At 48.0% G+C, this 15,437-nt stretch overlaps 6 protein-coding genes across 6 annotated transcripts, besides 3 other annotated features; 4 read left to right on the forward strand and 2 right to left on the reverse strand.

Moving 5' to 3' along the window:
* Window positions 1–2,727: 2,727 nt before the first annotated feature.
* On the forward strand, window positions 2,728–3,882 carry FPSE_10940 (uncharacterized protein; the record flags this gene model as incomplete). Its single annotated transcript, XM_009264057.1, has 2 exons — window positions 2,728–2,874; window positions 2,920–3,882. 2 exons carry the CDS (start codon window positions 2,728–2,730, stop codon window positions 3,880–3,882), a joined length of 1,110 nt encoding a protein of 369 aa, XP_009262332.1.
* Window positions 3,883–4,079: 197 nt separating this feature from the next.
* Window positions 4,080–4,101: a repeat region.
* Window positions 4,102–4,225: 124 nt separating this feature from the next.
* On the reverse strand, window positions 4,226–5,495 carry FPSE_10939 (uncharacterized protein; the record flags this gene model as incomplete). The annotated part of the gene is made up of 2 exons (XM_009264056.1): window positions 4,226–5,154; window positions 5,201–5,495. 2 exons carry the CDS (start codon window positions 5,493–5,495, stop codon window positions 4,226–4,228), a joined length of 1,224 nt encoding a protein of 407 aa, XP_009262331.1.
* Window positions 5,496–8,720: 3,225 nt separating this feature from the next.
* On the forward strand, window positions 8,721–11,116 carry FPSE_10938 (uncharacterized protein; the record flags this gene model as incomplete). The annotated part of the gene is made up of 2 exons (XM_009264055.1): window positions 8,721–9,173; window positions 9,356–11,116. 2 exons carry the CDS (start codon window positions 8,721–8,723, stop codon window positions 11,114–11,116), a joined length of 2,214 nt encoding a protein of 737 aa, XP_009262330.1.
* Window positions 11,117–13,286: 2,170 nt separating this feature from the next.
* On the forward strand, window positions 13,287–13,548 carry FPSE_10937 (uncharacterized protein; the record flags this gene model as incomplete). Its single annotated transcript, XM_009264054.1, has 2 exons — window positions 13,287–13,319; window positions 13,372–13,548. 2 exons carry the CDS (start codon window positions 13,287–13,289, stop codon window positions 13,546–13,548), a joined length of 210 nt encoding a protein of 69 aa, XP_009262329.1.
* A 332-nt stretch (window positions 13,549–13,880) lies between these two features.
* On the reverse strand, window positions 13,881–14,528 carry FPSE_10936 (uncharacterized protein; the record flags this gene model as incomplete). Its single annotated transcript, XM_009264053.1, has 3 exons — window positions 13,881–14,003; window positions 14,150–14,382; window positions 14,444–14,528. 3 exons carry the CDS (start codon window positions 14,526–14,528, stop codon window positions 13,881–13,883), a joined length of 441 nt encoding a protein of 146 aa, XP_009262328.1.
* Window positions 14,192–14,260: a microsatellite.
* Window positions 14,262–14,294: a microsatellite.
* Window positions 14,529–14,914: 386 nt separating the features above from the next.
* On the forward strand, window positions 14,915–15,387 carry FPSE_10935 (uncharacterized protein; the record flags this gene model as incomplete). Its single annotated transcript, XM_009264052.1, has 3 exons — window positions 14,915–15,058; window positions 15,114–15,188; window positions 15,256–15,387. The coding sequence occupies 3 exons, from the start codon at window positions 14,915–14,917 to the stop codon at window positions 15,385–15,387; spliced, it is 351 nt and encodes a 116-aa protein (XP_009262327.1).
* Between the last annotated feature and the right edge of the window lie 50 nt (window positions 15,388–15,437).

Raw genomic sequence — 15,437 nt, forward strand, 5'->3', positions numbered from 1 at the left:
GGTGTGGAGGATTAGGATATAAGCAAACAGTTGGGCAGCTGGCAGCAGTGACAACCCGCAACACTGGCCAACAGTGATTCACCAAGGCCAGTCGCAGGCAGCCGGCAAAAGGAACAGCGCTTTATAATTTCCAATCAACACTACGAAGTGTGGTTTTGTCCTCACTCCCATAAGATATCAGCGTCTGTGCTGGGGGCTTGTATACTCGCGTCGCCAACTTCCCAAACGGCTGGTCAGGATTCATACCACTCCCATACTGCATTACTTAGTTTGGTCTTTATAAAATCTTATCTTTAGACTGCACTCGAATTTGCGTAGTTCGTAGTTGGTCTACATGCATCTTTCGTCAACCTCAGACTGTTCTCTTAACCGAGACCACAGCTAGGGACAGCCCAACGTGTACCCCTTTGTGATCTTAGTAATGCACAAAAGTATCAATCGAGTTTTGTATTGCTCATAAGAGGAATAATTGGTTCACAATGACATTTACGGATTATCGTTATGGTACTGTATATCAACACAATCCGTTAGTTCCGTGTGCAAGCGCATCGTGTCCCTCTCCTTTAGGACCATGCAGTATCCCAGAAACGTAGGATCGCCATATGTTGCTTGTTCGAAGAATGGCAGTTTTTGAGGCGAGATAAGAACTATAACAGCCAGTTCCCAAAGCAGTTTACCCGATTGACTTTTGCTGAACTTAATATAAATGGAACAATCTAGTCACTGCAGTCGGTTGTGTGTAGGCAATGAAGAAGATTCATATGAAGAGACGAAGCCAATTCTTAGCCCGCCAGACAGGTATATAATGCACCATTGTTGATGAAGAGAGAATAAAGGCGCAGCAAGGGGAAGTTGTCGAGATTGTTCGGTGGATGACTAACGATAATGACATGGGATGGGACTTGCCATTTCTAGAAACCACGTTTCCGATCTGAACCTTGAGCTTAACCCTTTCCTTTACACTTCACGCGCGCGAGGATTAACATTTCACAACCGCCAACTCTTTTCTAACTCCTACATCGTCAACACCATCATCACTGCTCGAGATACCAGACGATACACTGTCTACTGACATGTGTCCGCCGTAAGAATGAACACGTTGCCAGTATCCAGACGCCTCGACCTCTTAGGCGCTCAGTGTTCACCCTCAGTCATGAACCACTATCCGGTATGGTGTAGTGGCTAACATTTCGCGCTCTCATAACTTGAGAGATCAGTACCGCGGAGCCCAGGGTTCGATTCCCTGTACCGGAGTTTCCTTTTTGTCCTTTTTTGCCTGTTGATGATCAACTGGGCAAGTCTTCTTTATCTCCTTGATCAGTGTCTCTAGTCTAGCCGTGGACTCGAGATATCCAACTTTAAGTCCTAGTGGGCTCAAGACGTGCTGTTGTCTGCGGTATGTACATGCTGCTCCTGTGTTGGGGTTGATTATATAGCCTATTGACGCTCTCGTCCTGTTCTCGAGTATGGGAAGCAGGTAACCCCTTTCACAACACAGAGTCAGTAACTCGGGAAGCGTTTCTCTTCGGACAGAAATTGGTCGAGAGGCACTACATTGCTCGAGTCCTAGGCTGAAGAGACAGCAACCAGCAATAGCCTACTCCTGTCTTGAGGAAAGACAAAGTGCCACCTGCCCACACCCTTGCATAATCTTATTTGCTCAGAGTCCAGGGCACTGGTGTCTATACAAGTGCCTGAGTATATTGGTTGGTCCATGTCTGCCTTGTCTCTGTCAAAAGGTTCTGCTCTTCCCTTCCTGAAGGAGAGCAAAAAACTAACTCCGGTACAGGGAATCGAACCCTGGGCTCCGCGGTACTGATCTCTCAAGTTATGAGAGCGCGAAATGTTAGCCACTACACCATACCGGATGATGATTTGTTAGAGGCTGAGGTTGCAACAATGTTCCAAGCTGGTCGTGATACTGAGCAAGACACGAAATGGGTTCCATCTCGAGAGTAAATCGTAGCAGCTTCACTTGGGTAGTAGCACTAGACAATAGGAAACTGGTCGCCGGGATGCTTGATCAAGTAACAACACTCAGGCAAGTGACTTGATGATCTGTAGATCGTACTGTAACCCATCATCAGAATCTTGTTCCTGAAAGCTACTGTTTTTAATACCTCGTTTAAATGTGCGTTGCTCATGTTGTAAATCGTCATCAACCACAGGGGATGGGAGATATTAACTCGGAAAGATGGCAAGGTAATCATTTGCGTCAAGCTTTAATATCATGAACTTGTTAACAGTTCAAGAGTCAGAGACGCCATCATAAAGCGGCGAATAGCAATTCAATCACTATGTCCATAGGGTGGGCATTTGGTGGTTGGTACAACTTTAATGGCAATATTGCCTTTCACTTCCCTGTAGGTGGGCATATTGATTATCGGTATTTCGTATTAAATGATTGGCTACGCGACAACAAGTCAGGAATTTAATTGTGCCCTCGGAGTCAGGCTAAGCAGAGGGACCGAAATTAGTAGGTCAGTTCATGACGCTTTGAGTGTACTTTTTGACTCCTTGTTTCTGTACCCCAAGACTTGGTTCTGCCATGGTTTAGACGATCCCGATCGCCCATGCATACCATGACGTCAGCTCTACTAAGGTAATGTAGGCACGCGACGCATCACAAGTTCGCATCTCGCCTTCTCTCATCCCTCTTCCTCGCAATAATTTTATTTCTCTACGGCATTCTTTTGTCGAGACGATATTATTTATCGTCAGGTCGTCATGCCTCTCCTCCCACGCATCAACCCGGATGCAGCCGCAACGCCTCAGTCCAAGAGAGCGACGCTCAAGGCCTTTTTGCGGAAATGGTTAAAAGTAAACTACCAAGATCTTCTTTGCATGGCCTTTGTTGGTGCTCTTGCCTACGGCGTACGTACTCTATCGACATATTTATTCCATCGCTAACACTCTTAGATCTACCACTCTCCCGTCATCATCACACGAACATTCCCCATCACTTTCGATGCGACGTCCGGCGATATCGTCTACCCCCAGTGGGCCTACCCTGATCGCGGTTGGATTCTTCCCGCCTGGCTCTCTGGACTGATCTCTATTGCGATACCCATCATTACCTACATCGTCGCTCAGATTCAGATCAAGTCGGTTTGGGATGCGAGTAATGCTATAATCGGGACTGTTTGGTCCGTAACACTGGCGTCCCTCTTCCAGGTTACTCTCAAACAACTCGTGGGCGGTTTCCGACCTTACTTTCTTGATGTTTGCATGCCCGACATCTCGCTCGCAAAGACGCACAACAAAACCGGCCTGAATGGAGTTGGCTTCTACCAGATCATGTACACCACAGAAATCTGCACACAGCCTGATCAGTCGAGGATCCAAAACGCCATCACTTCGTTTCCGAGCGGACATACTACTGCTGCATTCGCTGGATTCGGATTCCTCTTCTTGTGGCTTAATGCTAAGCTCAAGGTCTGGGCAGATCACAAGCCCGCCTTCTGGAAACTGTCCCTCACGTTCGTCCCCGTCTTGGCGGCAGTCCTCATCGCTGGCTCTCTCACCATCGACGCTGCGCACAACTGGTACGATATCTTGGGAGGAGGCTTCATCGGTACGATCATGGCATTTGCGAGCTACCGGTCGACATATGCTTCAGTTTGGGACTGGCGCTTCAACCATCTCCCACTTCAAGAGACGGAATCTTTCCGGTATGGCTTCGACGGAGACTTGGACTATGCGGCACAAACATTATCCTTGGCTGCTGGATGGGGAGGCAAGAAGGTTAGGTTACCTGAAAGTTCAAGCGGTCCTGCTATCAGCACCGAGTCTACCCTTCGCAGTGGCGCTGAGGAGATAGAGAACTTGGATGCAAACACTAGGAGGAAGCGAAGGGGACCTGTGGGTGAAGAGGCTGTTTAGTCATGACGCATGTTATGGAGTAATGAGGGTTTCAACGACGAATGAGCATTATTTTGTATAGACTTGCATAGCATTCTATTCGGATTATAAACCTGATCAATAGCCTTGTTTATGAAGGTGCTGACGGTGAGAAGATATTCATTTGCAAAAATCTATACTCTGCTACAGGACAACGGTCTTGTCTCACGGCTAATGGGTATAAAATAATATATATTATAACAACAATCTAGAACTCCTGGGACTTGCCATTTAAGAAACAATGAAACTGGGTAGGCGAGAGCGAAGAAGAAGCCCAAGTTCAAGGCGAACCCCTGGACGTTTTGTCCTCACCGAAATCCCGAGCCTACTCCTTCTCCACAACCTCATACCCGGGAAGGTCTTCCATACTATGGATAGTGGTAGGAGACGTAACTATGAGCATCGGGGGCTCTTCACCCTTCTCAGCCGGATATTCATCGCTGTGCTTTTCAGACTTTTCAGAGTCACTGATCTTGGGCTCTTCAGGTTCGTCGATGTATCTCTCCGACTTTTCGGAGCCACCAATCTCACGTTCAGGTTCATCAGTATATCTCTCCTGCTTCTCAGATAGGATGGAATCGCCAGGGGTGGGTGATTCGCCCACTGCCTGCACAACAGTGCGATCATAGGTAGCCCGCCCCTCGAGCGCTTGCAGCACTTCAAAAAGAGGCTTAGCACCCATGGGCCAAGCAACATCGCCAAGCAAGATCTTCTGTGCCGTGATACCGCGCTCATTATAGAATACGGCATTGGCATCGCCTCGGGCAACGACAATAGTGCCATCAATCTGAAGACCCGCCCACAAGCCACGACTCTTCATATAACTCCACACCGGTCGAGCAGCAGTCTTGCTGAGGGCAGCGTCGACACTGGCTCCTGTTCCAACAGGACCAACAGCGATGGAACCTTCTGCGCCGAGAGATACACGAGGCTTGGTGAAGGCAGCGACTTGCTCGGGGGTGTTGAGGACGCAGACGCAGTCGTAAACATCGAGACCAAAGACAAAGCCTGCACCGAGTGTGCTCACAATGAATGATGAGGGAGGAGACCAGGTACCGTCTTCACGGCGAGAGATGACTACGCCGGAGCCGCCCGAGAGAGAGCCATGACAGGCGCCGGCACGAATGACATTGAATATAGCGAGGCCGGCGGCGCTTTGAAGAACAGTAGGAGGGATCTTGATCATCGATTTGCGAGTAAGGCCTGTGGGGTGAAGAGGCCCCTTGCTGTTGGGGGATGTAGAAGAGCTGAGGTCTAAAGCAAGTCAGTACTATTCCTACATGCAGATAGCAATACTCACTGGTAAAAGAGTGAAGAACACGGGCAGCTTTAGCGCACTCCTTGTCCATAGTAGTAGGCCACCACCCTTCAGCTCCAATCAAATTCGCGGCTTTGTTGAGCGGCGAGCCAGCCTTGGAGCTGATCTTGTGGAAGCGTTGACCTACACTCGGCTTGCTACGGGGAACAGCATCTCGATCTTGGGCTTGCGTGTGATAGTATTCTGTGTTATCGGGTTCGATGCTATAAGAGGGAGATTGACCAGCTTGTTTGAGAGGGTCGACCTCCATGGAGGTGTTGGTAGTATAGGCAGTCATGATGAAATATATGGTATATAGAAAATGGATAGATAGGAAAGTAGAATGCTTGGAGGAAAGGTTCTGATTATCTTGAACTCATCCATCCTTATATGCCAACCATCTTTCCGTCCTCTGATCAGTGCCAAAAACGTCAAGTCACCAGAATCATACAAGACAAAATTATTAGATCAGCTTATGTCATTTAGGCAAGGCTTTTAGATTATTTATTTTTGTATCCTAAAGCCTAGAGACTAATGTTTCTGTCACCATTGAGTCGTACCTTGCATTCTCTTACAATAAAGTCCACGCAATCCCCATCCAACCAAACGCCAAAACATCATCGCCCCCAGGCGAAGTAAAACGCGGCCGCCTAGAGTTGATGGAGGTGTAGTGCGTGGACGCGAGGCGCAGCATTGCCATAAGAGGACCAAAGAGCGAGGCGAGAGCGAATGACGATGCGCGAATGTATCGAAAAGAGCGAAACTTGCACATGTTAGTAATCACGTGCTACCTACATGGTGAACAAGGAAAACGACTCTTTCCAGCCGGTATGGCTCAGGCGCGCTCCCTTCTTAGATCCCAAAGTCAGGCTGCCAATCATAGAAACTGGATCTCATCCAGTAACAAAATACCGGTCGGTGTGGCTCAGTTGGTTAGAGCGTTGGTCTCATAGAGATATGACTTGGTTAAACACCAGGGTTATCCAAAGGTCGAGAGTTCGAGCCTCTCCACCGACATTTTTTGCCGGTTGCAGCGAACATCCTTTTGCCAGTTCACTATCTGGAGAGATCTGCAGTGCCATGGTGGCCAGCAATACCCTCTACAAAGCACAGCTAGTTTAATGAAGCCACATGGGGTCATTGGAAGCCTCCAAGTTGGGATGTCCGAGTTCACTCCAAATCCGAGAGAGCTTTGGTAGCTCGTTTCCCAAGATCTTTGTTAGATCAAACAACACGCAGTCAGGGAGAGGCGAGCTTGCTATTAGGGGATTCTTTCACAAATTCACGGCACTTGTCAGCCTGCAAGATAACATCTGATACAGGCACAGCATGGTGAGCCATAGCTGTGTTTTGAGAGTTGGGTTCAAAAGGTCTGCCCGTTGACGAGCTGAGCCTGTTCTCTGACAAAGAAATGACGGCCCAGGTACCGCGATAGGAGGCATGTTCGAGGGGCCACTTTGGCCAGAAGCAGTCGATCTTGTGATGGTTGCGCCTGGGACTAAAGGGCTTCCTCTGCTCAGAGACAGAGAGCTTGGGAGGGCTCTAGAAGGAGTCGAAGTGTTCCTAGAAGCTCGAGAAGCTCATGATTGTGAGGACTGTGGGCCTCCCCTAGAGGCCGGAGATCCTATTAGTCTCTTTGGGCTGTCTATAGGAAGTATTGGGTGATTGGGTACCTGAAGATGGCAACGCGGTGAGAGACCCTGTGCCGGAGGGTTGTGATATATAGTTCGAGCTAGCAAGATGTTTTGATAAGTTTGAAACGAAGAGCTGGCAGTGGCAGGGCAGTGATAGATTTATATGTTTGTGGAAGAGGGTGATCGCGCTGTGAATCACAGACCTATAGGTTTATGGAAGGGTTTAACTGCGTCGTGAATCACACAGATTTGTTAAGTTTCTAACAGTAGAAACAGAATCATAGTGTGCTGGTAACATGATTTTTTGATGAAATTGAACAAGCACAAGTGAATCATGCCGCTTTCTCGTGACAACTATCTCCTGGCCGAGGAAACTAGGGGTTTTCAGCTACCTAAGTATCAATCGATACCAGTAAGCAAGCACACATATTTGGTTTGTGTTTGAAGATTATAAACCGTATAACATGTCTATCTTGCGTGGGCAGAAACAGATTTTTGTTGTCATACAGACGAGTTTACGTAGAAGCATTCGTACAATCACAAAATTCCTTGGCACTGGTAATCAGAGAGTGAGCCAAGTCTCTAGTAGAAGTAGACATTACAGTCGGGCATTAAACTTTTTATTCCCACGTCCCATCTCAGGGGATAAGTACTCCTTATTTAGAAAAAAAAGTAGAAAAACCTCCCCAGTCCCGCGCCGAAGTGCCGTGATTCACCAACAATCCTACCCCCCCGTATTTCTGTTAATTAAGCAGATAAATTACAACTACAGATGTCTTGTAAGTCAGAGGTCAAATCTCATGTACGTATCAGATGCGCATGTACCAACCGTGTCTACCTAGGATGTCAGTGACCCTTTCTGCTCAGAGAGAAGATACAAGCCTCAGTTCGGTCCCGAAAACCCCTTCTGTCAGCCGGTATTGATGCATGCAGTCTTTTGCATGCGCCTCGCAGTGGCCTCGCAGTGACATGTCAGCTCCCACGCGCTAAGAAGCATGCTTAAAATTATACGAAAACCCCACGCCAAAACTCCGCAACGTCAAGGCGACCTCGTTTTGGACTTGGAGACGAGGTGGCGCATTTTGGAGAATGAAGAGTATAGACGTTGATGGCTGAGAGAACAAGGGATGTGCTTATCTAGTCATTATGATACTAGCATGTTGTTTTGTCCACTGGCAGTGACACCATCCTCCGCCAAGACTCGGGACGAAATAAAGAATCGGGGCGCTGAGTGATCAAGCCTGGCCTCGCAACTTTTCTGATACCCAGAGGCCGGCTGAAAAACAGGCAGGGGTTGTTGATCCAAAGATGCCTTGTGGCGCTTCCCTAAAATAGAAACCCGTTGGACAGCGGGGAACCAAAGTTCAAATGTCAAGACCATCTCACTGGTTGTCAAGCCGCCTGGTTGAAACATATCATGTTGATCCCTCACAAAAGCTTCAACGACCAAACAGAATTCAATCGGTTGCAGATATAAAGCGACACCTCAATTCCTCGTCTCTCATTCGATCAGAAACAATAAAAAATAAACAAAATATTACCAGATTGAAACAAGATGCCATTGAGATCTGACAGGCCCGCACAGCTGTCAGCGGGCTTCAGCACAGCCCATCAAACTACCAGCATAGTAAGCATTCCCCTCGGCGCTAACAACTGCACAGCGCAGGCAGTTCCACACAGCCGCAGCCTTCAAGTTTTGGGGTGCAAAAATAAACAGCTCAAGAAGCCCGGCCAGAACAGCATCAACTGACTTACTAATTTCATCCCCAATGCTTCCAGCACCAGCTTTCCCAATACCCTGCGAGAATGGATGGACGACATAAAAGGGTTGGTAGACGCCCGAAAGAGTGCTTCTATCAGCCTTATCATTCTTCATTTTTATACTCATCATGATTATTCCTACCTCTCTGCTGGCCCTTGCCGGGGTCGGTTTTGCTGCTCTTGAGCCCAGACAGATCATGCACCAGGCGAGACACCAGCCTTCATTTATTACATCCCGCGACCTTTCCGACGCAAAGAGCGCGCCTTGCAAGTTCATAAGTAAGACCTATGAAGAGGCAAATCCTGAAAAGGGAAACCCTGTTATTCTGGCTATCCCTCCGTCAGTCGGCATTGCTTGCCTCAAGTCTGTCCCCTTGGACAAGAAGCGAGACCTAGAGCTACTCGACTACCTTGAGCCTCTCATCGGGTTTCAGAGCACACTTGAGATTCTTGCTGATCCCCCAGAAGAATACCTGTTCCCTGGTGTGGATGTCTTGGGTGGATTTGATACCATTCGAAGCAAGCTTGAGAACAACAAGTACAAGACACAATATGAAGTCATGACTGATCTACGGAGTATTGTAAGTAATCTCTTTTCAGTATCAGAAACATTGGTCTCTAGAAGCATAAGAGACGAAACTATTAGTCCAGCTTATGTTATTTAGGCCAGACTTTTAGTTTATTTATTTTTATATCCTAAAGCCTGGCCAAGTTTCTATCAACCTAGCCTTTACCTCGATATGAATCCATACTAACCTAACAGTTTGCCTCTGCCTATGACGGCCACTTCGACTACCCCCCGGCCCTTCTCAACGCCTTCGTGTACGTACGTCGGGGCATCGACTTCGAATCTGTCTCTTCCAACGGTATCCGTCTGCCTTACATATTTTCCCGCATTGATACAAGCCGCGGTGATCACGGTCTTCTTGACTACACCCCATCAGCTATCAAGAGCATCGACGGCATCCCGATTGTAGAATGGCTCGAGGAGGACGCCTCTCGCCTCACAGCCGGCGCTCAAGATCCTGATGCGCAGTACAATGCTCTGTTTTCGTCCGTTCCCCGCAGCGCTGCTGGTTCATCCGCAAGCACCCTCGTCACTCAGTACGAAATCCCCGATACATATACCATTGTATTTCACAACGGTACCAAGAAGGTGGTCCAAAATGAGATTATCGTCCTACCTACTGCCGACTTATCTGGAATTGAGTCTGGCGAGGATTTCCATCAGTACATCGAAGTTACGCCCACCAACATGACATCCGAGGAGCCTGCCAATGAACGCCGCTCAACTAAAACTCAAGCGTCATCCAAGTACATCCCTGGATACCCCATCCCCGTTGTCAAGCATTCGGCCAACTCAGTAGCCGGATACTTCCTCCAAGGCAAGGGATATGAGGATACTGCTGTTCTCTCCATCTTGAGCTTCGTTCCTCTTGGACTCGACCTTGCCAATCCCCCTCCTGGCTTCACACTGACGAAATTCATCCTCGAGGGGCAAGCTGTGGTGCTTGAATTCATCCGTAAGGCCAAAGCAGCTGGCCGTGATAAACTTATCATCGACATGTCTGCCAACGGTGGTGGATCAGTCGTCCTAGCGCACTCGATCTATCGTCTGCTGTTTCCGGATGGAAAGTTTACCGGCTGGGATCGATATCGCGCTAATGCCGCTCTCGAGGCAGCTTCCGAGGCCAGCTATGATAGTCTTGTTGCAACTTTGATCACAGTGTCAGAGCATTACCCTGTGGGCGTGGATGGCAAGGCCATCACGACAGGCAAGGCCTTTTTTGGCCCTTACACCGTCAAGGGCGAGAATGTAACTGCGGCCTTCCAAATCGACAAGACTGTCCCTTGGGAGCCTAGCATCCCTGCCTACCTCAACGGCTTTGACCCCGAGACGAAGCCTCTTGTGGAGGAAGCCCCTTGGAAGCCCGAGGATATCCTCATTGTCACTGATGGGATTTGCGCATCAGCTTGTGGCATCCTGACTGGCCTTCTCACGCGCAATTATAATATCCGTACGCTTGCTCTTGGCGGTCGTCCTCTTGACCAAGCTATGCAAGCCATGGGCGGTGTCAAGGGGACTTTGCTCAACTTCAACCAGGACATCGTCAGCGCGATGGCTCTAGTCCGAGTTGGCGCAGGCACCGATAAAGAAGCACTCTCCATTCTCAGCGACGCATCAGCCTCGATCCCCAGCGCGTCGAGCCCACCTCTTCTACCCCTGCCTAATGCTGGTAGAGTCAACTCGCTAAACAGCTACACTGAGGATAATCTCAAGGGATATCCAGTGCAATTTCGATATGAGGCAGCCAATTGCCGCCTCTTTTACACACAACTCATGGCAGCTTCGCCTGTTGCCGTTTGGAGACGTGCCAGAGGTGTAGCGTGGAATGAGGAGCCTTGTGTTCCAGGCTCTACTACAGGCAAGAATGGAATGATTGGCGACAAGACTCTCAAATACGACTCCAGAGTTCGAAGTCGAGCAAGCGGGATCAAGGGTCCTGGTATGCTGAAGAAGTGATGGATGATGCAATGATTTATTTATGGGTATAGAGGCGTTTATGATACCAGATTAGTAGATGTTTATAGAATAATTTTACATTCAGACATAAATTTCCAATTGCAAACGTCAGTAGTGTCTTGATGAGTCTGCCTGTTTGAGAATGGCCTAGCAACAAGAGTCTGGGTTCCATACAACGACAGGCTTCGCGTGATCGATTTCGATTTCTTTGACCAGCATCTCGTTGTTGGTGGATGTCTACCATCTAACAAACCATGTCAACATTCTCTGACATTAGATGAGGCCTCGCAACTCGTCAAAGAGACATTTAAACATGATGTTCATATCGGCGGCATGTTCAGTATCGCTTTAGTGAGTTTTTTCAGGTCCTGAGGTGCAATATGAGCATGTCCTTCATTGGGTAAGTCGCGTCTTCCCTCCCGATAGCGGAAAACTCATTGCTGACGCTGAGTTTCTATCCAGATTGCGAGCGACAACAGTCAAGTCACCTAGCGATGCGTCGCCTGTAGACGAAATGTCACTGCCATTTATGTCGTCGATGTTGTTCGATGCCCGTTTTCAGTCGCGTTCGGTCGTTACTGCGCATTCGCGTTGGATATCAAGGATCGGCAGGACTTGCATGCGACTATGACCAGAGTAACAACCTGCACATAACATTGAACCCCAGCAAACGCGTTCTAGTATCTGGAGATGCACGAGAAACTGGAAGAGAGACCAGTTGCGGACGATGGCTAGTAGGCAAGGGTGGTGACCTTGCTTCCTTTGACAGCAACAGACATTTGTCGAAGGCGCGGTAGCATAACAACTAGCCCATGCTTAGATGAATAAATAATAAACGCGGATTTAAGTCCAAAACACGAGTAAAGTGATTGAGCTATTTCGTTCCACAATATCAGTCGAGCTTCCTATTACCCTAAGGTGGAATTTCATCCAACTGGAATAGAGTGTGAGAAAGCCCAGGTTAGACATCCTGCATGCCAAGTTGTTCTGTGAGAAATCTTTGAAGACTTCGAGTACAAATGAGCCATTTCTTGTTCTATTGTGTTCTCGAATTCCCGCAGAGGCAAATGTTCAAAGACTCCTTTGAGTATGGTTCAAAGAGAGTTTTGCGCAGCAGCCCCACCACCCTTTTTATGAGTAGCACACAACTTTGTAAAATACCACTTTCTTGGACTATTTGAGAGTAATTCTGCACTTGTAAAAATTCCGAATTCCATCAGCTACGGTGGTTATGGTATACTGAGTACAGGTCGGGTTATTGAACTTGTGTACCAAATCTGGGTTGGTGGCATTGTGTGTATTTAGCACTAGTACGTGAGTTTGGCCCAAAGAAAGGTAAGAAAAGTGTTGTTGTGGGTAGAAGTGACACGGTGGTGCTTGTGCTGTGGTCAGAGGTATATAAGCTGACCTAACTTGCCTCTCAAATGTCGGGGGCAACCCCGACATTTGGTCGTGAGTGGAGTGTCTGGTCCAATGGTCAAGATTACAAGCTAACTCTCGGTAGTATTGAAACGATACAGAGGTCCGTTCAACTCCCAGGAACACATTATCTCGACACAACTAACCATAGTTGCTACAACAGAAGATTAGCATGGCCCCTGCACTAAGGTCCGGATTTTCCCTGAAGACATTATGAAGAACATGAAACTAACTGGAAATACAGGATGACACGCTCAATCAAAGAGAAGCTACCAATTTTTTTGGATTTTGTTGTTCTGGTTTGGATCCATACCAAGGTTGGCGATACCCCACCATATCGTCCCCATATATTTGCGGGTACCCCACTCATACCCTGGTCATTAAGCTCAGCTCCACTATTGACCACGTTTCCACTCAAACATGCATATCTGTAATTGATCATGACTTTGTTTGTCAGAACCAAATCAACAATTCATCTGTGTCGCTAGAATTGTGAAATATCTAGATATATGCTATTGCATATTTATTCAGGGCGCTTCAGTTTTATTTTCGTAAGTGTCTTGGATATGTATATATTTAATTGTCTGGGTGCTGCTAATAGCTACATTCAATACCGGTTTTGTTTATTGAATATAAAGCAACATCGATATTGCTATGCTTCTCGAAGGATAAGAATCGCTGCTTGACTCATTACATTAACAAATCACCCAGTATTGAAAGTTCTAGAGTGCAACATGTATTTATCTCAAGTATGAGCAACGCAACTCTCTTCTTCCCTAGCAGTGTAAGGCCATTCCAAACTGGTCTTTATTACGTCCTACTGACATTAGTCCCAGAGGAGAGGAGACGAGGAGAAGAAGAAGGCCAAAAGACGATCCGGTGCTTTTCCAGCGTCCTGGCAGCCGTTGATGCTGGCGCAAGCGAACACCTACCAAGGTACCTCACGCGTCAAGTTTTCGACTTGGGAGAGAGCCAGAGCGGCCTTCCTCCCCAGGATACCTCCTCAATGTTGACAATTACCTACAGGTACCTATCTTAGCTGTTGCCTGGATTGATATTTATCTAACGTCGATTGTGTTTTCTTAGATGCAAACTGCCTTTGGACAAGGCACTAGCTAATCCAAGGGATCTTCTGGAGGTGATAAAAATAGTGATCTTTACGCGGAGGCACTGGATGACAGCTTTCGTGGGGAAGAAGAGAGCCACGTTGCTTATGTTTGAGTGAAATGTATATTAGGCTCTGTAGTTTTTAATCCTGAGAGACTTAGTGATGAATGAGACAAGGTGCGATTCTTGTTTAATTGGTCTTGCTCAATGATGATTCCTGCCACCCGACCCAGTTGATTCAGGATTTCTCGGAGGACTGAACGTCCTTGGGGTTTCGCTTGAGCTTGAGCTTAAGCATGGGCTTGATCATCGTCTTGATAATCTTCTTGATGGCTGCGCAAGCCACGGCAGCGCGCTCTCTCTAAGTTCGCACCTGCTGATGGGAATGTTAGTGTTTGTAGTAAACCGAATAAATTTCAACAGGAATATGCAATTCGGGAAAAAGATGGTGAGTGTTCGGTGAAGGGGATAGGGGCAAAGTGTCGGGAAGAGTCAAGGCTGACTTACTGTGGCAGCGGCAGCAGGAGGAGTCTCCCAGATCCCGAGATCCGTCGTCGTCGTCATCGTCGTCTCATTCTTCGTCATCTTCTCATCTTCATCATCCTCATCTTCATCATCCTCTTCTTCCTCTTCCTCTTCCTCTTCCTCTTCTCGACGGCGCTTTGCTAATCCCCAAGTTAGCTTCAGAACAGTCGGAATACGCCAGAAACTGGACTTGCAAATTGGGCGGATAGGCTCTTCTATTTGAAGCATCTACTGTTAGCATTTGAATAAATTCCTGGGGGATGGTTAAGTACTTACGCTCGAATTCGAGCCATTCGTTCTTGTCTACTATAGCGTTCCAGTGGTACTCCGGCAGCGGCGCGATAGGGTCACTCAGTACCATAATGACAGATTTGTTTTTGCAAAGGAAAGCAAAAATCCGATGATCGTTCTGTCGTTGTTTTTGGTTTCTCTGAAAAAAAGAAATTGTGCGAGAGAGAGGGGAAGGAGCTCCTGCAAGCCGGTGCGATTGTGAATCACTGTCAAGCAGCTGCATCTGACGCAACTTATCTGTCCATGTTTGACAGACCTGCTGCCTAGTAGGCAGTTATATTATCAAGGTCCATTTCCCTCCTCAATCTTCTACCACCCACCATCCAGAACAATCATCGTCATGTCGCCGCCCGCACAACCAAGTTTCTTTTTTTATTTACCACAAACATACATCTACCACTAACAACGATCAATTTTTTCCCTCTCCTTTTTTTCTTCTCCCACTACCTACCTACCATGTGGGAGGACGAGTGGGCTGCGGCCCCAGAGGGGACCTGGGTCCCCGACGATATCTTTCTGCCTCGTGATGAGGCGTTTTGGCTCGCCCCAAACCCATACATCGACACCCAAACTGGGTGTTGGAGCTGCGGGTTGGCGCCTGTAAGGTCATCCCAAACTGATATTGGCAATTATCCCATACTGACATTCGTCTCAGACAGGCGCAACTTTGGCGACGAGGGTGGAGAGGAGGAGGAGACGCCACGCCGCCGCAACGGCCGCCGCAACCCCGGTAAGTGTCCCTTTGTTTCTCGTAGAAAGACTCTCCTCCAAGAACACCACTAACATCTCATCTGTAGCCCCGAACTTGGGAGGAGCGGGTTGCGGCTGTTGTCGCGGCTTGCAAGAGCCGACTGGCGGCAATGCCAGAGGAGTACCAGGCCCAGATCAGGGCCGCCGACGAGGCTTCGGGCCTTGATGGCGTTGCTTGATCTCGAAGGAAGTTCGGGGGGGGGGGGGGGGGTTTTTTTTTTTTTTTTTT

This window comes from Fusarium pseudograminearum, chromosome 1 (genome assembly GCF_000303195.2).
Source record: "Fusarium pseudograminearum CS3096 chromosome 1, whole genome shotgun sequence".
NCBI classification, from domain to species: Eukaryota; Fungi; Ascomycota; class Sordariomycetes; order Hypocreales; family Nectriaceae; genus Fusarium; species Fusarium pseudograminearum.